The sequence below is a fragment of the Labrus bergylta genome, chromosome 16 (assembly GCF_963930695.1).
Source record: "Labrus bergylta chromosome 16, fLabBer1.1, whole genome shotgun sequence".
Classification (NCBI taxonomy): Eukaryota; Metazoa; Chordata; class Actinopteri; order Labriformes; family Labridae; genus Labrus; species Labrus bergylta.
Genome location: NC_089210.1, coordinates 22,559,541 through 22,582,090, shown reverse-complemented (window position 1 = coordinate 22,582,090; position 22,550 = coordinate 22,559,541). Strand labels below are relative to the sequence as shown.

General features: G+C 42.1%; 1 protein-coding gene across 1 annotated transcript in view; it reads right to left on the bottom strand.

The window, feature by feature from the left end:
- The window catches only part of abca3b (ATP-binding cassette, sub-family A (ABC1), member 3b), a 31,419-nt gene that overhangs the window by 2,697 nt on the left and 6,172 nt on the right, over positions 1-22,550 (bottom strand). The window contains exons 4-30 of the mRNA XM_020647570.3: positions 19,609-19,736; positions 18,226-18,391; positions 16,482-16,741; positions 16,270-16,386; positions 15,780-15,900; positions 14,049-14,222; positions 13,770-13,951; positions 11,887-12,033; positions 11,581-11,710; positions 11,311-11,465; positions 11,048-11,203; positions 10,756-10,966; positions 10,449-10,599; positions 9,794-9,892; positions 8,448-8,646; positions 8,046-8,352; positions 7,685-7,958; positions 6,984-7,188; positions 6,668-6,887; positions 5,519-5,677; positions 4,398-4,570; positions 1,591-1,725; positions 1,251-1,445; positions 977-1,164; positions 697-867; positions 324-520; positions 115-188 (exon numbers count right to left, since the gene is read on the bottom strand). Coding sequence (XP_020503226.1) covers positions 115-188; positions 324-520; positions 697-867; positions 977-1,164; positions 1,251-1,445; positions 1,591-1,725; positions 4,398-4,570; positions 5,519-5,677; positions 6,668-6,887; positions 6,984-7,188; positions 7,685-7,958; positions 8,046-8,352; positions 8,448-8,646; positions 9,794-9,892; positions 10,449-10,599; positions 10,756-10,966; positions 11,048-11,203; positions 11,311-11,465; positions 11,581-11,710; positions 11,887-12,033; positions 13,770-13,951; positions 14,049-14,222; positions 15,780-15,900; positions 16,270-16,386; positions 16,482-16,741; positions 18,226-18,391; positions 19,609-19,736 — 4,694 coding nt within the window. The remainder of the gene's footprint in view (positions 1-114; positions 189-323; positions 521-696; positions 868-976; positions 1,165-1,250; positions 1,446-1,590; positions 1,726-4,397; positions 4,571-5,518; positions 5,678-6,667; positions 6,888-6,983; positions 7,189-7,684; positions 7,959-8,045; positions 8,353-8,447; positions 8,647-9,793; positions 9,893-10,448; positions 10,600-10,755; positions 10,967-11,047; positions 11,204-11,310; positions 11,466-11,580; positions 11,711-11,886; positions 12,034-13,769; positions 13,952-14,048; positions 14,223-15,779; positions 15,901-16,269; positions 16,387-16,481; positions 16,742-18,225; positions 18,392-19,608; positions 19,737-22,550) is intronic.

Here is a 22,550-nt window from a genome sequence, read left to right as displayed (position 1 = left end):
AAAGCATTTCAATCATCGTTGCCCTTAGTGGATGCAATAAACTATTTGTCCACTAGAGGAAGCTCTAACAGCATATTTGCAGAACTGTACTGTTTTCTGTATAGATAAAGTTACCTGGGCCCAAGTAAGTGTTTTGTCAGTCAAATGATAGTGCACCATTCCCTGATGGGCATCCTTCAGTTGACTTCCTGTAGCAGGAGAAAATTCACATGGTTATGTTTTATTTTTTATTCTTTGACGTAATAAGCACTAAAAAGTGTCCTGACTGTTTAACAAAGATCACAAAAAATAATCTTGGAATCTGTAAACTGAATGTGTCTGACCTGGAAAAGTGCTTTCAATGAAGTCTTTAAATAGCAGCAGGTCGCTGTCCTCCAAATCAGCGTCCATGTGGACTTTAGCCAGCAGCGTGTAGCCACTGCCGAACTTGCTCTTAAGGTGTTGAGGACTCCCGAGGCACTTGAACTGACCGTTGACCATCACTGCCAGTCTCGTGCAAAGGGCCTCACACTCCTCCATACTGGTGAGACAGGTAAAGGTATTAATTAGCATCCTCACAACTTCTGTTATGATAGTGGATCTTTAAATAAAATCAGTTGAAGAAAAGAGAATGCAAAATATTTTTGCACTTTTCTTCAGAACTGGAGAAAGAAAGAACACTGCTGATAATCACACAATATGGACTGTAAGGCTCACCTATGAGAAGTGATGATTATTGCCTTTCCAGACTCCCGTGTGCGTGTAACAGCGTCCCACAGCAGCCTTCGGGCCACAGGGTCCATCCCTGTCGAAGGCTCATCCAGGAAGATGACGGGAGGTCCACCAATCAGAGCCATGCCTGCACTCAGCTTCCGCTTATTTCCCCCGCTGTACGCATTGATAAAAACATGAGGGTTAAACACACACTTACCTCCTACATAATTCAGCGATTTTTCAGGCTAATAAATAGAACTGCATCACACCACAGTCTGCATACCTGTAGCTGCGGACCAGTTTGTCAGCATGAGGCTCCAGCAACAGTGACCTCAACACGTTCTCCACACAGCCAGACACATACCTCTCTGGTATCCCTCTGAGTCTGGCATACATGCAGAGAGTTTCTCTTCCTGTCATGTGATCCAACACAGCGTCAAACTGAGGGCAGTAACCAATACGCTGCTGCACCTGCAATCCAAAGATTAGATTCAGTGATCTTTTCAAATGGACTTATCTTTGAGGTGTCCTTTGCTTCCATCTGTCCCTTCTCTTACCTTCTTAATGTCCCTCAAGATGCTGTATCCATCAATGAAGGCGTCCCCAGAGGTAACAGTCTCATCACCTGTCAGCATCTTAAAGGTCGTTGTCTTGCCGGCTCCGTTGAAGCCCAGGAGGCCGAAACACTCTCCTTTCCCTACAGCTAGAGACAGCCTGTCAACAGCCAGGAGATTCTGCCCGCTGCTGTACACCTGAGGAGGAGAGATAACACCGAGTCTGTACCACCTTGTTATATCTCCCAGAGACACGCACTAATCGAGACTGAGGCACTCTCTTACAGCGTTTTAAAACACATACCGGTACATACAAGGAAAAGACTCATTCTGTGTTACACACCTTGCTGAGCTCCTGCATAACGAGGGGGCTACCAACCATGGACTCCACCATCGGCTGGCACTCCCACACCCTCTTCCTCTCGTCGGCCACATCCCTGTCCTCTGGGAGAAGTGCTGCATCCTGTATTAGAGGTAGCTAACACACACGGTAATGGAAAGTGTAAGACACTGCCAAAATGTCCCAAAAATGGGGACTGACAGAAGACTAAAAACAGTTTCACAAAGTGTTTTCATAAAGAGTTGGAGAGGTTTTGATCTTTTTGAAATTGGAATGAAAACAACACTGTTTCCTAAAAAAAGTCGGGATGCTGTTCACAATGTAAATAGAAACGGATTGTGACGATTCAGGAAACACTGAGTCATTCAAAAGTTGCACAAAAACAACACATCAAATGTTGAAACTGAGACATTTCCACTTTCAAAAAAAGTTGCTACCGGGTCATGTTTGCCACTCTGTTCCATAAGCTCTTCTTTTACCAACACTTAGTAAGCGTTTGAGAACTGAGGAGACCACTCTCTGTCATTGTAAAGTGGAATGTTTGACCTTTCTGACCTGATGTAGGATTGTATTTTTTTTTGTTTTTACAGTTCAGTTCCAAGTCATGCTGTTGTGATATGTGCAAAATGTATTGAAATAGAGTTCACTGAACCCTGAAGTTAAATCAGAAACACAACGTTTACACAAATGTTTAATGTCTTTTGTCTGATGAAGTGCTGATGTAACTGCATGATATACAGTGGGCACGGAAAGTATTCAGACCCCTTTACATTTTTCACTCTGTTTCATTGCAGCCATTTGCTAAAATCAAAAAAGTTCATTTTATTTCTCATTAATGTACACTCGGCACCCCATCTTGACAGAAAAAAAACAGAAATTTTTGCAAATTTATTAAAAAAGAAAAACTTAAATATCACATGGTCATAAGTATTCAGACCCTTTGCTCAGTTTCGAGTAGAAGCACCCTTTTGAGCTAGTACAGCCATGAGTCTTCTTGGGAATGATGCAACAAGTTTTTCACACCTGCATTTGGGGATCCTCTGCCATTCTTCCTCGCAGATCCTCTCCAGTTCTGTCAGGTTGGATGATGAACGTTGGTGGACAGCCATTTTCAGGTCTCTCCAGAAATGCTCAATTGGGTTTAGGTCAGGGCTCTGGCTGGGCCAGTCAAGAATGGTCACAGAGTTGTTCCGAAGCCACTCCTTTGTTGTTTTAGCTGTGTGCTTAGGGTCATTGTCTTGTTGGAAGGTGAACCTTCGGCCCAGTCTGAGGTCCTGAGCACTCTGGAAGAGGTTTTCTTCCAGGATATCTCTGTACTTGGCCGCATTCATCTTTCCTTCTATTGCAACCAGTCGTCCGGTCCTGCAGCTGAAAAACACCCCCATAGCATGATGCTGCCACCACCATGTTTCACTGTTGGGATTGTATTGGGCAGGTGATGAGCAGTGCCTGGTTTTCTCCACACATACCGTTTAGAATGAAAGCCAAAAAGTTCAATCTTGGTCTCATCAGACCAGAGAATCTTCCTTCTCATAGTCTGGGAGTCCTTCATGTGTTTTTTGGCAAACTCTATGCAGGCTTTCATAAGTCTTGCACTGAGGAGAGGCTTCCGTCAGGCCACTCTGCCATAAAGCCCCGACTGGTGGAGGGCTGCAGTGATAGCTGACTTTGTGGAACTTTCTCCCATCTCCCTACTGCATCTCTGGAGCTCAGCCACAGTGATCTTTGGGTTCTTCTTGACCTCTCTCACCAAGGCTCTTCTCCCACAATTGCTCAGTTTGGCTGGACGGCCAGGTCTAGGAAGAGTTCTGGTCGTCCCAAACTTCTTCCATTTAAGGATTATGGAGGCCACTGTGATCTTGAGTGCTGCAGAAATTCTTTTGTAACCTTAGCCAGATCTGTGCCTTGCCACAATTCTGTCTCTGAGCTCCTTGGCCAGTTCCTTCGACCTCATGATTCTCATTTGCTCTGACATGCACTGTGAGCTGTAAGGTCTTATATAGACAGGTGTGTGCCTTTCCTAATCAAGTCCAATCAGTTTAATTAAACACAGCTGGACTCCAATGAAGGAGCAGAACCATCTCAAGGAGGATCAGAAGAAGAATGGACAGCATGTGAGTTAAATATGAGTGTCACAGCAAAGGGTCTGAATACTTATGACCATGTGATATTTCAGTTTTTATTTTTTAATAAATTTAATAAAAAATTTCTACATTTCTGGTTTTTTTCTGTCAAGATGGGGTGCTGAGTGTACATTAATGAGAAATAAAATGAACTTTTTTGATTTTAGCAAATGGCTGCAATGAAACAAAGAGTGAAAAATGTAAAGGGGTCTGAATACTTTCTGTACCCACTGTATATAATCTGTTTTATCCATTTTGGAAAGACTTCACATCACATTTCTCAAAATTAAATCCAAGTCTCTTCCGCTTGGCTTCATGAATAAGTTTGCAGGTTCATTAACTGATCTACGTGTACTCAGGGGCCAAATGATTTGTTGTTGAGGGTTTTGTTATTTGCCTCACGCTGCTTTGTTTACTCATAAATCAAAGCGCTAATTGTCTTTCAATGAGACTTTTATAAGACTTCCGCTTCATGAAGTATTCTTTTACAAGCAGGGGTTGTAAATGCCCTTTGTTGATCCACAAGCACGCATCAAGATGTTTCTGGAGGCTTCAGTTTCAATATATGTAAGCACACTTGAAATACTGTACGAGAGAAAGACACCCTACACGCTGCAAGATGAAGCTGCAAGCAAATATTTGAAATTCACCTCATACAGATAAACTAAGGAAACATTCTCTCTCTACCTGTTTCCGTCTTCTGCCCAGCGAGGTGAGGATCCGCCGCAGAGTGTGGACACACTGCATCTCAATGACAAACAGCAGGATAATGTAGACTACACCTTGAACAGAGAAGGCCACCAGAAAGCGTCCCACACCAGGCTCCGACATGGAGAAGTAGTTTTTCTGGTACGTGATGTCTACAATCAGGAACACACAGAGAAAAATCATCAGGGGAAAAACTGCAGAATTTTAACAAGAAATCTGTCAAAATGAACCTGGATTTTGTTTCAGAATTTTAAGAAGGGGAATTAGATTAAGGGTGGTTTCAAATTAGGGACCTGGGCCCGGGTCAGAGTATGCTTGACCCCAAAGACCGGTACTGTGCCCGAGTCTGCATAGAGGTGATCTCGGGCTCGATTCATGTTTACTCGAGTACAGTCAGCGGGAGATGTGAACACATCCATGCTCAAACAAGGCAGTGGAATTCTAAACGGCTCCTGTCATAAAACCGTCATATCCGCACAGCATGAGCCAGTTTCATCGTCTGAGCTGCACTGATGTGTGTGTAGGAAGAGGGCCATTGTTGGCGTCTCAGAAATAACAAAAACATCCACAGTAAGCAGGATGTACTCAGCCCGCAAGTGGTTGCCATGGTTGCTGCTTCTTCTTCTTTATGCTTTTTGGTGGATTTGCAAACCAACTATGTGCATACTGCCACCTGCTGTATCAGACTGTGTAAATACGCAAGTGTACTCGGGCACAGAAGAATGCTACTAATGTGACCGCAGACAAGCAAGGAGAGAGGGGAGGGGGGAGCAATCATGCTCGGGCACAGTACCTCTTCTGCTCAATCTGGCTTGTCTTTGGTTTAGACAGAGCAACGATCCAGATTGTAGGATCAATAATATTTATTTATATTAAACAACAAAAATACGACACGATGTGATACAATAAAGTGTTTTGTATTATGAGAAAGAACCAACTTATTCTTATGCTTATGTAATACTGCTACCCACTGTATGACTCAACATTAGTTATATCTTCAATATAATTATTAAATGATATTATTAGATAATAAACCTGCTCTTTGTTGTTTTATAGCAATCATCCTACGTTGTTCCCCACTCCTTCTCGGCTGTACTTACTCAAGTACTTGCAGAAAGACTTGCTGAAATCACTGGTGGTGCAAAATGAGATGAATTGGTAGTTCTGGTAGAACTGGCTGAAGGACATGCCCAGGCAGTAGTTTGGGAAGATCAGGAACACCTTATCCAGGAGGCGGGACAGGTCCTGCAGGTCCAACTCTGCAGAAGAGATTCAAAAGAAATAATGATGACACCATTTTTATTCATACTGTATATCCTTCATTTTCAGTGCATAGATTTGTTACAGCCACATGTCTCCTACCAATCATTTCCATTCCCCTCTCTGCACACTGCCATCATAATCAACTAGCAGGAGAATATACAACACTGTCTCTCATTAGCTTTCTATTAAACAGATATAGATAATTGTACACCAAGCGAGAGGCAAAAAAACTGTGAAGTGAACCTTAATCTATGACAAAGAAGGCAACTTATTTATTGCCTTTGTGAAATCCACAAACTGCTTTCAAGATGTTTTCAGCTTAACACAAACACTGTTACTTAAATAGAAACGGAATCCTTCCAAACAGCACGTAAATAAAATTGGCCCATGTCCCGGATGATATTTATATTTTGTGGGAGCAACTCAATTTGAAAGTGTGGGAGTCACATTTTATCCTTAGAGTATACACTTTGAAATTCAACACATAAGCGCACTTACATTACTTTCCAAGCTAGCTACTTGAAAGCTGCTCTAACCATGTATTTTATTCACTGTGAAAATATCTCATTCAGCTAAACATGAATGTATGATCAGGATGGGAGATTCCTGCGTCTCTACGTCTTGAGTGCTGTACAGGATCGGAGACTAATCAATTATATAATATCCACAGCCAAGAATTACCAGTGTCACACAATGTTATTCTAAGGAGCTCAATCAGAAAGTCAGACAAGATGTACATTGATAACTTCATAGAAAGAAGAAGAAAAGGCCTGGATGCAACTTAAATATACTTTGATAAGCTGCACACATTTTAGATTAAAGGTTTGTGTAGCAGGTTTTACTTCTGGGTTTAAAAGGGGGCTTTAAGTATCAGGACTTTTATGTTTTAGGATTCACAGAGTTAGTCTGAGTGCTAGGGTTTTATTTAGTCTCATTCTGGTCAATATCTTAATTTGAGACATGTTTGCATCAGTGTCTCCTCTCACCTGGGATGGTCATGATGGAGACAGCCAGAAAGGTAGCCGTGCCAGAGATCACGTTGAAGATAGTGAGGCGTGTGTAGGCGGTAGCGGCGGTGGAGAAGAAGAAGCTGAGCAGGTACATAAGAGGCACCACAGCCCAGCCATACAGCAGCAGCATCAACAACACATCTACCAGGTGGTTGTTGTCAATGAAGGCCTTCACTCCAAATGCCTTGAACACCACCTTAGAGTAAAAACAAGTTAAGACATGAGATCATGAGAACAGCTAGTTTGTGTCAGTTTCTTATTCCAGGCAGGTAACACGAGATGTTTTACTGACCAGCATGAGGAGACAGGGCAGCAGGAAGTTGACGAGGTCCCACAGCAGCGCAGAAAACCAGAAGTTAGACAGGTAGACTCCGCTGACCTGCTGCACATGCTTGGACTTGATTGCAGACTCTGTTACAAGCAGCAGGGCGAAGGTGCTGGACAGAGAGGCCATACCGTACATCAGGTTGATGGCCACGACGAAGCCTGTCTTACTCCTGAAGAAGGAGGAAGAGGGTGAGAGCAGGGAGTGAAAAAGAAGAGAAGGCGACAAGGGGTTGATGAGAGGGGGTTGAAGAAATGGTGCAAACAGAAAGATTTAATATAAGTGAAAGACAATCATATAAAACACCAATGCTTCTTTTGCTATTCAGTTACAACCAAGACAGTTTATAAGATTCCTGATGGAAAATACTCTGTGCATCTCTATGCAAACCTCAATATAGGAGATGACCTTCTTCCTGTTTATTTCTCAATGAAATTTTGATTTAAAATTTTAACTTCTGGGAGACTTGCACAAGAACTTAGAAACATAACATTTCTGGTTTCATTGATATTCAGAAAGAAAACCTCAGCTTTCCTGTCTTTTCTTAAAACAGTAATCACATGGTAAAATAAAACTTTTGCACAATCATTGACAGAAAAAAACATGCTAAAAATGCTTCCTTCTCTTCTGAACCTTCCTAATCTGCTCCCAACCTTCCCTCCACTCACTCTGTAAGCTGGCTCTTTGCGGATTCAGACAGGTTACGGGGCATGGGGTAATTCCCGGTCTCAATGGAAGCATTCGGCCCGGCTATAAGTTTAAAGAGAGCGTTGTCCACCATCATGAGGGCTGTGGCTGGTGTATGATAGCCCTGGTTGTTGAAGTAGGCCGTAGCTTCTGGATATTGATTCCTGCTGCCACGGAAAGCAGCACCCACCACGCAGCGCTCATTAAAGCTGCCGCCTTCTTTATCGGCCTGATTCAGGACGTAATCTGTAAAGTCTGATGGGGAGCAGAGGAAAATAAGCATATTATCAGTAAATACTCCGTCTACTCTACGTCATACACTGTCTATGTCATTATACTTACCAGTGATGTTGACGAGCTGGCCCAGCTGGGCAGAGAGCTGTGAGCTGTATGTATTTGCCAGAGCAGCAGCCAGGGGACCCGGCTCAGGCTGCAGAGCCACAGGGACCTTAGTGGCACCATATCGGCTGAGGGCCAGCCTCAGATGAGGAGCGTTCCCGTGATCGGGGATGCTGCGTGCAACAACTAAGGCCACAACAGTGAAGACCAAAGGCACAAGGAACTGGGCCACCATCACCTTCCAGTTTCTCCAGCTGTACAGCGCCCTCTTCAGGAACATGGCATAAAACTGCTGCAGGTGAAGTCTGGCCTGGTAGGAGAAGAAAGGGAAGATGAAATGTGAGTGATGTAAATAAAAGGCAGAAATCATGCATTAGGGTTTAGCTAGCTTCCTTCTCGTCTCACCCCGGTGTTCAGCTTGATGTTGGAGCAGTCCTCTGAGATGAGTGTGCCGCTGTCTGTGAAGTCAGTGACGTCGGTCATGCCGCTGATGCTGCTGGCATCGTCTGTGGTCCAGTCGTTGGAGCGTCTCTCGTGTTGGTACTGCAGTGCGGGCAGCTGGATCGCCTGGATGTCCAAACTGGAATCCACCAACTTTCCCACCCTGAACACACAAATGTATATCTTGTAATCCAACAACTCACAGATAATGGGTCTGAAAAAGACATCTCTATGAAGTCTTTTGTGTGAGGAGAGACTATTTTCTTTCTTCTCAGCAGCTCACTATGAAATAGAAAGACTGAAAAGCTGATTGAAAAAAGGTATTTTCGGGCCTTACAATTCATAACCATGGAGGCCATCCAATCAAGGCAGCTACAATAGCGGGCAGATCTTACTTTGATGAGACGCCCTCATCTTACCAGATATGGGTTGCTTTAGTAAGCCTAGATACATCTTTATAGTCGGTCAGTGCATCCCTCTTTTTCCTCTTAATGGAGGGATTGTTAACAAATAAATGAACAAACTAAGACCATGTGATTTTTACAAATATTTGTATCTTTTATGTTTTAGAAATGACTAAGAACTACTAAATTATGACAGTCTTAATGGGTGCAGCATTACTATTTAACCGATGAGTTTGTCTGTTTTTTTGGCAGCAGAACGCAGAATACCAGAAGGACACCAAACGACCAAATGTTCAAACAGCAGCTCTTCTTGGTGTAATGTTTGATGTCGTGTTTATGGCCAGAGCACCCTCGTGGACTCTCAGTTTGACTTGTAAATAATGAGGCCTAAGAGACAAACGTACTTGGCCGCCCCCAATTACAATGTCATACACTCATAGTAGTTGACAAAGTGTGCAGGGATGGCAGTCTTCAGTGGAGCTGCTCTCATGTGTGTTGCCAGAGTTACACATATTAAACTCAGCTGGAGAGTAGAAATAACAGCTCAGAGAGCAAGCCACCGCTGGGACTGAGATGTGTGAACAGAAGCCGACATGTTGGCGATGGTAATGGTTTGGACATAAAGGAAACTGAAAATTGTGTCTTTTACACTAAAGATTTGTGTTAAAGCAGAATTTCCAAAAAATATGAATGACAGATGTTTCCAGAGCTACTAAAACAGGATTTAATTCAGGCAGAATACAGAACAAACCACCTTTTTAAAAATAAAATGTATCTCATTACATGGCTCACATCACCATGATTTCCACACACTGGCTTTAACTATTTATTACTCGCGCAGTCAGCTACATTTGATTTGGAAAATCAGAAAGACCATCACATTCACCCATTCCAGGTCCCGCCTACCTGAGGAAAACCTCTTCCATGGTGGTCACTGAAGCCCCGTAGCTGGCGATGCCAAGCTCCTCTCTGTTCATCTCCAGCTCAGCAAATAGCAGCTCAAACCTGAGACACACACACACCACACACACACACCACACACCACACACACCACACACACAGCCCAAAGATAATTAAAATGGAAAATTATTGTACATCAAACTCCGTAGTAACCCAATAATAGAACAGAAGTGCTACAGTGGAGTCAAAATCTAATATGTAAGTGGTATAATATTGATTTTCAGCTTTAACAGCAGGTAAAAGGAGAGATGGCTATTATCATAAAAACCTGCAGTGAGAGAGAAATTCAAAGCACGTAGTTCCATAATATTTTTAAAAACTGACGAGGAAAAGTATAATCCACAGACCCAAAAAGAAAAGCCAAACTCTTACAATCCTTTTTTAATTTAGTAACTCAGTGTGAAAGCGTTTTTATTTTTTTATTTAATGATCCATTTTGAAACGTTCTCTAATCCATTGACTCCTTTCACACTCCTTTAACTGTCTGTTCAGCAGGTTCCCCTTTCTATTATCAAAAGGTCTTTCCCTCCCAATAAGTCCCCTTTGTGCTTTCTGATGTGTCATAATGAATATTTCTTGAACAAAGACCGGACCGACTTACTTGCTGGTGCTTTCTTTGGGCAAGATGTAAGCGAGCTCTGCCCCTGCGCTGCTCTCCAGTGTAGCATTAGGAACATACATGTGCACAAGGCGGGTGATCTCGGACACGTTACAAAGAGCATCTTTCACTATCACCATGTGGTAGCCAGCGCCTGGAGAGTAGAGGAAATAAATCATTGTAACAATGATGTGTGTATATTCCCTACTTTAATAAAGAACGTAAAGAAAGATTCTCCTGAGAACTGAACTGAGACTTAATAACTGCACAACATATTTCTAAACCTGCTGCTTCCTTTTTGTTCACTCACCATATTTGTTCTTAAGGAAGAGCGGTGACCCGCAGCACTGCAGCTCTCCTCCCGCCATGATGGCGATGCGGTCGCCGAGCAGGTCGGCCTCGTCCATGAAGTGCGTGGTGAGCAGGATGGTGCGGCCGCGTTTCTCCCCTTGCAGAAGGTCCCAGGTGGCTCGTCGTGCTGATGGGTCCATACCTGACGTGGGCTCATCTAACATCACCACCTAGGGATAAATAAAGTTAGGATTAGATGAGGAGGGAGCATGGGACAAAATGAATGATAATAAAGATGTTCAGTTTTTTACCTTGGAGTCTCCAATGAGGGCAATGCCTATAGAGAGTTTTCTCCTCATGCCTCCAGAGAGAGTTTTTGAGCGAGCCTTTCGCTTGTTCTCGAGTTTCAGGATACGGATGATCCGGTCCACCTCATCTGGAATCTTTTCTTTGGAGTAGCCTTTCAGCTAAATGCCAAACAGATAACACACAAATTAAACAATACTCTCCTGAAGGAAAATGTCAGCACCTGTCTGTCTAATAATGCTCTAAGAATTGAGCGTTTAGTAAATACCTGTGCGTAGAAGAGCAGGTGCTCTCTGACAGTTAGGTTATCAAAAAGTACGTCATGCTGAGGACAGAGCCCCAGACTGCGGCGGATCAGAGCCATGTCCTGACAGATGTCGTAGCCGTTGATATACGCTCTGCCACTGGTGGGGGGAAACAACCCTGCAGACACAAACACAAAGGAAATCAGCTGAGGGAGGATTATTTATGGGATGTATTTTCATGTGTGTGTAGGTACACTTGTTGTGCATGTGTCAAAGTGTGTTCATATGGTCACCTGTCAGCATGGACAGCGTTGTGGTCTTTCCTGCACCATTGTGTCCTAGCAGCACTGCGATCTGCCCCTCAAACATGTTCAGAGTAAGATCCCGCACAGCCTGCCGGGTCTTGTTACCCACTTTGAATTCCTGTCGAGGATTTAGTCCAAAACATTTCAATGCATTTCTTGAGCAAAACAGTTACGGGGGCACTGCAACCTTGTTGTTTGAGTGTATTTATTTTTGGACACTTGCACAATCTGCACTCTTCTACAGTACATGGACATGCTGACCCTCTGGGTCATGGTGTCTGTTTTTATCCTCACCTTAGCCAGATGTTTAATTTTGACCCCGGAGAGGAGTCCAGCAGGCTCTTCTTCTATAAACTCTCCTTTTAGAGCCTTTTCTGCATCTTCCTCTTCTTCCTTTTCGTTAACCAAAGCCATGCGGGGACTGCTGCACCAGTATGATGGCTGCAGATGAGAGGATGGAGACAAAAAGGTAGGTAATCAACCTAACTTAGATAAAAGCAGCCAAAGAGAAGAGCTTCATAATATCAAAACAAATAGATTGTAAAAATAAAATCTGAAAGTTTTCACAAAAGAAGAAAAAAGACATTCAGAACCTAAGAGGGAGTCCTTGGCTTTGGCAGCCAGCCTCAAGCGGACACTCAAGGAACTGCAGTTTTTTTCTATACCGTATATTGTACGTCAACCCCTTGCACATCAACCCCTTGCACCTTATTTCAATGAAGCGTTGCAATTACAGGATGCATCAAGGGAAGCAGAGGAACACAATCATTCATAGAAAGACAAGAAAGACAAAGTGGGCAAACGTGATCATTGTTCTTGTACACTCTACATTAGAGGGGATTGTTTCCTGGCCAAACCTCCCTCTGTTGCACTTCCTGAGGACCAGAGTCAGACCTTTCACTTTCTTTGTTGAAGAAACAGCTTCTCACACCCAAACACACACACAATGGACACATGTGCGTCAATAACTAAACCGCACCCTGCTGGCAGTCTCCAAAATTCCAATTTCGAGTGGAATGGGAAAGCGTGAGTTTATTTTTACGTGTTTGAAGGCAAACCACTTCGTGATCAGTTGTTATACAGATAAAACTTATTTCTGTTGGCTTGACTGACTTAGACACTTCCTGTTATTCTGGCTGGCTGAGCTCAGAGACTTCCTTTGGCGGTTAAGTTGTGACCTTGCATTTGCAGTCCCCTCCACTACCCGTGACATCAGAGCCACTGTGGCTGAATGCAGTCTCTAATGTAGGGAAATTTTACTCTGACAAGAGACCGGAGCCTTGACCTTGAGCTTTCATCACAGCTATAAGTTCTGAACACCACCGTCTGTCAGCATTTGTTGACATGTTAATGAGTCTTTAACTGTAAACCACACTGTAACACCTGCGTCAGACCCTGGTTCAAATGGTGGGAGCAGCGATACAGATCTTAAAACAAATACAATGAGCTGTGTTGATGTTTGGAAGCTGGTGAGATTTTAAGCACTTGTATTATCAAGTATCATATTCCTCACTTACGTCAATAATATCATATCCCTTACTTAGGTCAATAAGAAAGCACATGTTCATGTGTCTGGCTCTTATGGCACAAAGCCTCTGAATGTGTCCGTTTCTTCATCTGTACGTCTTAAAAAATGAATATTTTTATGGTTCTGATATGAAGTTTGCTGATAGTGTCTCAATTAAACCTCTCACTCATTTAGTAAATGAGCAGCAGTGAAAGAGGCAGACCTTTCTTCAGACACTTCACTTAAAGACATAATGTCCAGCAGGGGGCGACTACACTGATTACAAAAATAATGTTGGATTGCATGGAACCAGGTGAGAAAACCGCTGTAACATTCAGTTGATTTATGACAACTTTATGTTTGATATTGTTAGTTTCAAGTCTTCTTTCACACATGAGGATGTTCATATTTGAAATGATGGTCCCCTTAAGAGTTAAAGATATGATAAAGCAGGTTATGTTACAAAGCGTGTCCTGTGATTGACAAGCTGCTGTCTTGTCAACCAGGACAAACGAAATGTGTATCCAACCTGATGTTCCAATTTGATCACTTCTGGTCAAAAACCAAAATGAATAGTTGTAAAAGATACTATATTTTTGATATTATTTTAGATCAAGATGTAGAAAGTTGTTTCCGAAGAGGGAGATGTTCTGTGTGCATGTGTGCATACCAGTGCGAAGAAGTAGGATGGCAGAGGCACGCCATACTCCCCAGGAAAAACTGCCTCCATGTACCACGCCACTAACCCATACAGCACTGCGTCAAACATCAGCAGGCCCAACACCTGGGCCATGGAGAAGTCGTCGTCTACCGTCACAGAGTCAAACATGTTGGACCACTGGATCCCCGTACCTACAGGAGGGAGAGGAAGAGAGACATGTAGCCTGAATTCCTTAAAAAAAAAAAAAAAACTGTCAAGACAAAATTCCCCCATACAGCAAACTCTCACCTTTGCCTTCAAACATTCCCATGAGTTGAGCGCCCATAGCCATGGCCACGTTGGAGATGAGGCAGGCTGACACCTTCTGGGCATGGCTCAGTAGGTCGTAGCGTGGCCAGAGGAACAAATAGGGAAGGTAGCTCATGAAATAGATGAAGCCGCCTGCTGCTGCAGCCACATTTGCTGAAATAAGGCAGAAAAGAGAGAAGAAGAAGAGGTTGAGTGTACTTAGATTAAAACATTTGTAGACTTGAAAAAACAACCCTCAACCCTTTTCAGAGAATCTTTCTGTACAACGCACCAAACATGTGTAGACCTATACAACAGCTCAAAGAGAACTACCATTCCTGCAAGAGCTCACTCCTTTGAGTGGTAGAGTAAATGTATGAGTGCAGTTCAGAAGGAACATTAAGGAGGGGACATTTGGGAGTTGGGGAGCAATCTCAAAGAGGCAAAAGAAAGACTTTCAGGTCTGTTCTTTTTTTTTTTTCAATTATGAGCAGCTCAACAAGAACTCTTATAAGAGCACTCGTGGCAGTGTGATATTTTGAGCATGCATGGAACATGTATTGATTAAGTGCCACCACAAGTATCCAGAGAGCTCGGTGGAAAAGGTTTGAAAATAAAAGTAATCGGGCTTTGTTCAAAAACTGGTGAAAAGGGCACTGAGGGATCCTGTGTCATTTCTTGCTGCGTACTTCATCTCCATGTGAGGTTCATTATTTAACAATCTTTGTGCTGAACACGTATTTCTATGTACAGGGTTAGAACATTTCAGAAAGTTCAGCTGCAGTTGACACACTTTTAATGACTGGGTTGTAAAATTTAAAGTTTGGATAATTATTAATGGAGCAAAAAACAAGCCAAGCTGAGACACATTTTTAAATATGACACTGCCTTGCCTCTGCACGTCAAAGCAAAATAGGGAAACTAGCTGTACAAGGTGAAAAGGCTAATTAAATTACACAGAAGATCAACTTCTAGTATGAATAATAGAGAGAGAAATTTAACCCTTCATAGTGAGCCAACGGGAGAGAGGCTTTAGAGTCTCTTTAAATCAGCTCCTGTGGACGATAGGCTTTTAAGGCTTAATCATGACCAATCAAAATCAATCAATGTTTCCCGTGATCTTCTGAAGAACATAAAGTGTAAGTTAAGTGTTTGTGTGTATTTGCTTTTTTAAAAGGCTGCATGAAACTAAGCTAGATGAGCATGTGTAACCTGAGCTGCTCTGTTTGTTAAAGATGAGACGGATGCTGGTCTGCATGAAAAATCTCTGATTGTTTTATTGCTTTGCACTCATTCTAATGTATCGGAATCAGAGGGACAGGTTTTTAATAGCACTCTCTGTCATCTATGTTTTTAAGGCCCAAGTTGACATTTTAAAGCCAGACAGGGCTCAGGGCCACTACATTTAAGAAATCCACTACTTTTCAAAGTTAATCAAACATGGATCTTCAGACACTTAGAGGGATTTACTCGATCAGCCAATGAATGCCTGAGGTCGATCAGTGCAGACTGTGTTTTGCCTTTCAAAAGTAGTCCTTTCTGTGTTAAGACCTTTTTGTAGAAAAACTTGGCTTAATACTTTGTTGCAGCCCTGAGGAGGAAGCAAAGCAAACAGTGGATATTTGACCTGCATCAGACAGATCGACAGTGGTATGTAAAAGGCAACCGACTGAACACAAAGCTCAATCCCACACCAGAAACATAGTTATTGTTGAGAGAAGAAACACACACCTCGAGAGAAGAAGGTACTGATCATGAAGCTGAAGTTGATGGTGGACACGGCAAAGACGAGCAGAAAGACAAACACCAGCGTGGGGTCACTGTAGGTCAGCACTGCTCCGTTAGGGCTCACCTAAAACAATAGGTTTGTAAAGCTTTTGTTCAGTAATGACAACAAACAAAGAAATATGAATTTATCATGCATGGTTCAGAACTGTCAATTCTTATTTAACCGTTTTCTTCAGATACGTTCTTTTATTTACTGACAGCTTCTCTTTTTGTCTTCTTTCAAAGCCATTAGAAAACACTGCCTGTCATTGCCTAATAATAAATGGAGTTCTGCTGATAGAAAGCTGAAGAAATCTTCATGTTAATCTGCTAAATAAATGCATTCAGCAGGGATTTCAACGTTGAAATGGTTCTACAGTTTACTTTTCTAAGAGGCCAGAGAGACGTGCTGGAATGTTTTTTACGTAACAGGGATTCAGAAAAACAATCTCACCTGGATACAGAGAAGCAGAGTGACCAGAAAGACTGAAATGGAGAGGAAGAGGAAGAACATGAGGAACCAGGCGCTCCAGTGGAGCCAGTTACTGAGACCCATCATCCTCATGTACTCCTGAAAAAGCAAAAGAACAACAGAAAATGATCAGAGAGGCGGTCAGTTTTTGTATGTTCTGACTTGAGCCCACAGAACGGTCCACAAAAACACACCTTGAGCTTCTTCTCCTTCTCCTGCACCACAGCCCGAACTATGTTGAGAGAAGTGTAGGTAAAGCTGAGCACCAGCAGTAGAGGCAGTTGGTTCTGAATGGCCAGGATGAAGACATCATAAATAAAGGCAGGGTAAGGGAATCTGGACAGGACCACTCTGATCTGTCGCAGCAGAGGGGAAGCTGCAGTTCTGTTGTACGAGATCATGATGGCTCGATCCACTGCATGCTGCACAGCCAGGAATCCCTCCCGGAAGTAACCTTATTGGAATAAAATGAATTCAAGCATTTATCAGCCATTGTATCATCATTAATTAGGGTCTGAAAAGTAAAGACAATTGGTAAAACGGCACGTTCAGACTGACATTTTCACTTTTCTTTCAAACTTCAACGGCTTAAGAGGCCCTGAGTCAGAAAAGTGGAGCTGCAGTCATTACTCATTCTGCATGTGGAGGTTGGAAATACATATTCATGTGACTCTAAAAGCTTCTATTATGCTGCCAGAATGACTTTATCTTTTGAAGCACGCCTCTCTATGCCATTACAGTTAACACTCTACTTCAGAACTTCATTATGAAAAAAAAAAGAGGGTTGAGGTTTGATTATGGAAAGCAGAACTGTAGACTCCTCTCGGACTAAAATCATCACCATCACGTAATTTAACCTCGACAATGAGGGCCCAGGTGTCCGATCGGATCAAATCTTGAAATCAGGTTGTTGAAAAACACCCCGGTTGTCCAATTAAAACCTTCAGTTTGTGTTTTTAGAAACTTCAGAGTAGGATTGGGAGATCTTTGATCCAAAAAATGTCTGCATAATCTTGATTCCAGCAACAGGGGGGATTTCCGTCCTGATTACAGGAAGAAAATGTAGGTATACTTTTCAGTAGATCAAACACAATATTTTTTATTTGATGTTGACACTTATTTTGCTCTTGAATTAATGTATTGCTTCAGTGACATGGTTAATAAAGCTGAAATTAGGGTTTTTTGTTTGTTTTTGAAATTTGGGATTTTGCATCCATGAATTAATTCACCCTTTAATTCAGCTGTTTATATCAGACGTATGATATTTAATTCAAATCATGCTGTAAGAAACTATTAGTTTGTTTGGATTTCTGCACCCCCCTTTGGATGAAGCGTTTACTATTAAATCAAATTTAGAGCACAGCTAATCCGAAATTGGTAATCCCTCAAAGTCCCCGTTTTGAGAAGGTGGATCCCATCCAGTTTTTCTTTGCAAAATTCAAAAAAGGATAGTCTGGTCATAGACAGACAAAGAGAGGATTCTCCTTATCCAGATGAAACCTTCTGAAGAGCCGTGCTCTGGAAGATCAGAAGCGCGACAGAGGTTATTATTCTGTATTTGATGCCTCCATAACGCCTGACGCCTCTTAAAAGCCCAACAAAGGAGGAGGGGGCACAAGGCATCACTGCCAAAAGTAGACAACACAGATCACGCCAAAGATGTGTAAGGCAGTGGTTGCCATGGAAACACCTCCTGAAGCGAGGCCTCATGCTCCAGAGTAGTGGGAGAGAAAGAGCTTTTTTATCAATCACGCTCCCTCTCTTTCTGGCATCTATGTAATATTTCTAATGTGGGCAGCTCCACCATGAAATGTGAAGTTTTAATGTCAGACTATAAAAACTGTGACCAAGGTTTAGTAGGATGTATTGGTTTGCAAGACTGTAAAAGTGTCAGAAGATGAGACGGATCATCAGGTAGCCGGAGATGGGAGTTCTCACCAGGTGTGCCTCCTTCCTTGTCGTACTGCTCCCTCGGCCCTGGCAGCTGAAAGAGGGGAAAGAGGCTGAGCGTGTGCCAGTCCAGGTCACTGTTCGGGTTGAACTCCGACTTCTCCTTGGGTGGGGCGTTGCGCGGGGTGAAGGTGAACCGCAGATGGTAGCCCACCTGTACACAAGTGTGCATAAAGGGGACTATTTATTAACAGAGCTTCAAATAAGAGCACCAGATTTGTTGTTGATTCAAAACATTAACAAAGGTAAGTAGAAGCCTAGCTGAAGAAGTTAGCAGTATATTTTGAAGAATTAAATACATCTTTGTGGGTTGAGTGTCAAACATATTGCACCAAGGGTGAAGTGATGATTAATTTGAAGGAGGCAGAGGGAGATAGACAAGTAGAATAAGACTGAAAAGAAATGTGGTTAGATGTATATGAGCAGATGATTCAGCCAAACATGTGGGATCACATCTCTCTCCTCCTGTGAGCTCTATACAGTCTGTAAAGTCTGCACGACACTTCCTTCTCACTCAGTATATTTTTCCCATATGAGATTAAACTGTACAAACCTGTAAATTTATCTGTCCCGTGTCAAGTTTTTCCTGCTACACAGGATGATACGTTTCACTGCTGCTAGTTATAGTCATGCTAAACCATATGAACCCCCTTTACACTTTCACTGCACTCCTCAAAATGTCCTGACATTGTGCGAGTGGGATGCACAAACAGTCAAATCTGTTCCCCCCAACTTTTTCTAAAAAGTCCTTATACATGTTGTAGGGGTCTTAATACATAACAGAGGACTTTTCCTGCTCTTTTTTCTGCACGCATAACCCAGCCGACCCCCTCACCCAAACCCAATGCAGTATAAAGTTGTAAGAGTGTGCACAACAAAGATGATCACCCACTGTGAGGTACATATGTGACAGTAAGTTCAGGGCCTGGATGAAAACTGTCTCCAAAATGTTAAAAAGTTACATTGTGCTGTTATAAAACTGACCAAAACATGAGCTTAACGCTTGAAGCTTGAGACTCTTTATTCTATTTTTAAACCAGAAAACAATTTCTTAATCGGCGAGCAAACAATCAGTTGAAGGAGGAGAACAACCTGCCTGAACCTGTAATACTGGTAACGCATAGTATCACAAGTATCACATTGTTTTTACGCTATGACAACAGCAGTATGTTGGAATGTATTTTTAAAGCTTTCTAAGTATTCAAGGATTAACAAGGTATGTTTCAGCTCAGTGTTCCTCAAGCAGTTATAAGACAAGAAAACAATGTACTGTAGTTGCAGCCACTCCTACGGTGCAAGATTAAACCATCTGTCTCTGCTGCATTGTGTGTGACACTGTGTTTGACACTGTGTGTGTTTTGGGACTTTCACCTTAATGGGCAGAGGTTCATCGTCGTGGGTGAAAGGGTGCTCGAACACCACAGCCGCTAGTATCTTTCCTGACAGCGGGTCCTTCCTCACAAAGTCCTCAAACTGCTCCTCTGTCTCAAAGCCACGCACTAGGAAAGAAACACACACAGGCACACACATGCACACACAAAAATCTCATTAGTGGCAGTATGGTATTCATCTCACGTACATCTGTTTTCATGGCTGTCTCATTGCCCGACCTTGGTGCTCCTGCTGATTCTCCCTGACTGCCAGGAAGTTTGCTGAGATGCTGACGGCATTCCGAATTAAAATTTTTATTTTTATATTCCCTCAAAACAGTTCACCCACTTATATGCTTTTTGACAGGGCTGATTTATCACACAGAAAGAGAAAGAGAAAAAAACCACTATCACAAACAGCTTGAGAAAACCAGTCGTAATAAAACAGAATAAAAACAAAGAGGAGAACAATAACTGAAAGAAACAGATCTGTTACTTTTTCTTTCTTTCTTTCCTAAAGCTGGATTTCTCAACTGCAGCTTTTCATTCCTCTTATCAGGCAGACATGCAGGTATTCTGAGTCTGACAAAAGGACGCCGGTTTTACACACCGGTCCTCGGGTTAAATCTGGGTCAGTCCTATTAAAGTAAACAACAGCATGGAGACATTCAGAGGGCACAGAGGGAGCACAACCAGCTGCCAAACACAACAGTTTATACATGCACCACTTCTCCTGCTATCTGCTTAAAGGTCAAATATTATGCAAAATCTACTTTACCATCTTTTTCAAACACTAATATGTGTCCTTAGCATGTCTACAAACCCCCAAATTATGAGATGGTGACACTCCCACAGCTAAGTATTTGTTCTGCCCTCTGAGTCTGCCTTCTCACTGTAAACAATAGGACACGGCGCAAGAAAGCCTGAGCCATCCAAGACCTTACAGAGAGGGGCGTGGGGATCTCTAAAATTTATTTAAACTGGTTGAAAAGGAGAATAACATTTGACTTTTAAAGGTTAGTTTACTGTATTGATGATTATTACAGTTAAATTAGAGCTTTACTTGAGTTAAAGCAGTCATTAGTTTAAGAGTAAGTATTGGGAAATGGTTCAACCAGTAATACAGGATTACTGTATTTCAGTAAAGCTAAAAGAGGTACCGCTTTGTCCACAGGGGTCGCCAAAAACAACACAAACTAAACGTTTCTCACGAGAGCTTTAAATGATTCAGCACCAGCTATGGTCAACGTGTTAACTGTTTAAATAATAACCATCCTAAAGTAATGCATGAGACGTTTGAATTGTTGACTAAAATAAATAATTTACTGTTGAAATAATTGATTGCTAGCTCTACATAGTGTTAAAAGGTTTAGGTTGCAAACAACCAGGACATGCAGTATGTCCAACAGGCTGATTTTATGCATCTTAGATGAGTTAATTAAAACAAACGTTTTAATTGCGGGGTAAAGTTTGGATGAATTAAAAGACTACTGATCATCTTTATAACACCCCCACTAGAAATAGAAACTATTTAGGCGTTGATACCTGCGGCTTCAGGCAATTAAGGCTGGCAAACACTGGTTTGATTATTAATCAGCTAGGTTTATTTGTATTTGTATTTATAGCTCAAGCTTCCCAGATAGGCAGGTCTACACAACAGCTTAACATCTTTCATTTGTTAAGCAACCAAAGATTTATATTACACAATGTAGTCTCTCATTTCATTACTCACTATTACACAATCTACTATGTAACACATAAACCAGCAGATTCAACAGCTTATACCTTCACACTCTACACATCATTTTTATTTTATCCCAGGGCTGTTAGTAAATGTGTAAAACTCTGACATCAGAAATATCAAAGGGCTTTTAAAATGTCTTCAGATTCATCTGTTGAACAGGATTCTTTATTTTATTCAGAGCAAGACTTTTTTTCTGTGTTCTGCTGTGTGCATGACATACTAAAACTCAGCCTTGATCATATGCCCCCTCCACCTTTCTCTCTGAACACTAAATTATTCATGAATGGCTGAGCTGGGATCTCACAAGGAGAGACAACCTGCAGTCACACTTACACCAGTCTACCTGCTGCTCTATTTCTGCCTTCAGTCTCACACTGTTGCCATTCATCTTTGCTGCTGATCTGTGAACGTCAAAACAAATACGTAAACAGCCTGTTCACACACCTGACCATCACACTGTGTCGGCTTTGTTTGGATAACTGGTCATGCAGAGGTGTGTGTGTGTTTCAGTGAGGAAAACAGACTCCGGTGTACGAGCTATCTGAACTCGCGGCTGATACAGTCTGACACCAGAGCAGGGTGCGGCCTGTTTGCTCCCCTGAGAGCTGCATCAAGAGGAACCAGTATTCCCAGCTGTGTCCCAGTTTACAGTCGGTATCTGGGCTGTAGTATTTAGTAGTAATCTAACTAGAAACTCAGTTGGGAATGTAAATATTCGGCTTTGCAGGAATGAAATCCAGATTGTTAGAGCAACTGTTAAATACTTAATCGCAAGCATTTCTGGAATATGATGATGTTACAGTTTCTTTAAGTAAAATCAACAAAATCCTTTTTTATTTCAATTGACAACTAACATCAAAATTCATTCAGTTGTTTGAACGTGTCCTTGGAAAACTGGTCCCATTTAGAAAATGATTATACTCTTAAATGTCGTCATTCATTTGTCCTTGTTTACGACAACATTATGTTAATCAAGAGCATTTAAAAGTTTAGACCATAGTGGGAATCAAGGAAAAGTCTGCTTAAAGAAAAGATAAATAATCTTAAAGAAAAGAAAAGATAAATAATGAAGACAAGATGGTCACTCAACTGAAAAGTAACGGCACATGTACACGCTTAAAACTCTGGAGGGAGATGGTATTTGTTGTAATCCATAAAGCACATTCTGCTAGTGTAAGAGAACTGCTAGTTTAATACAA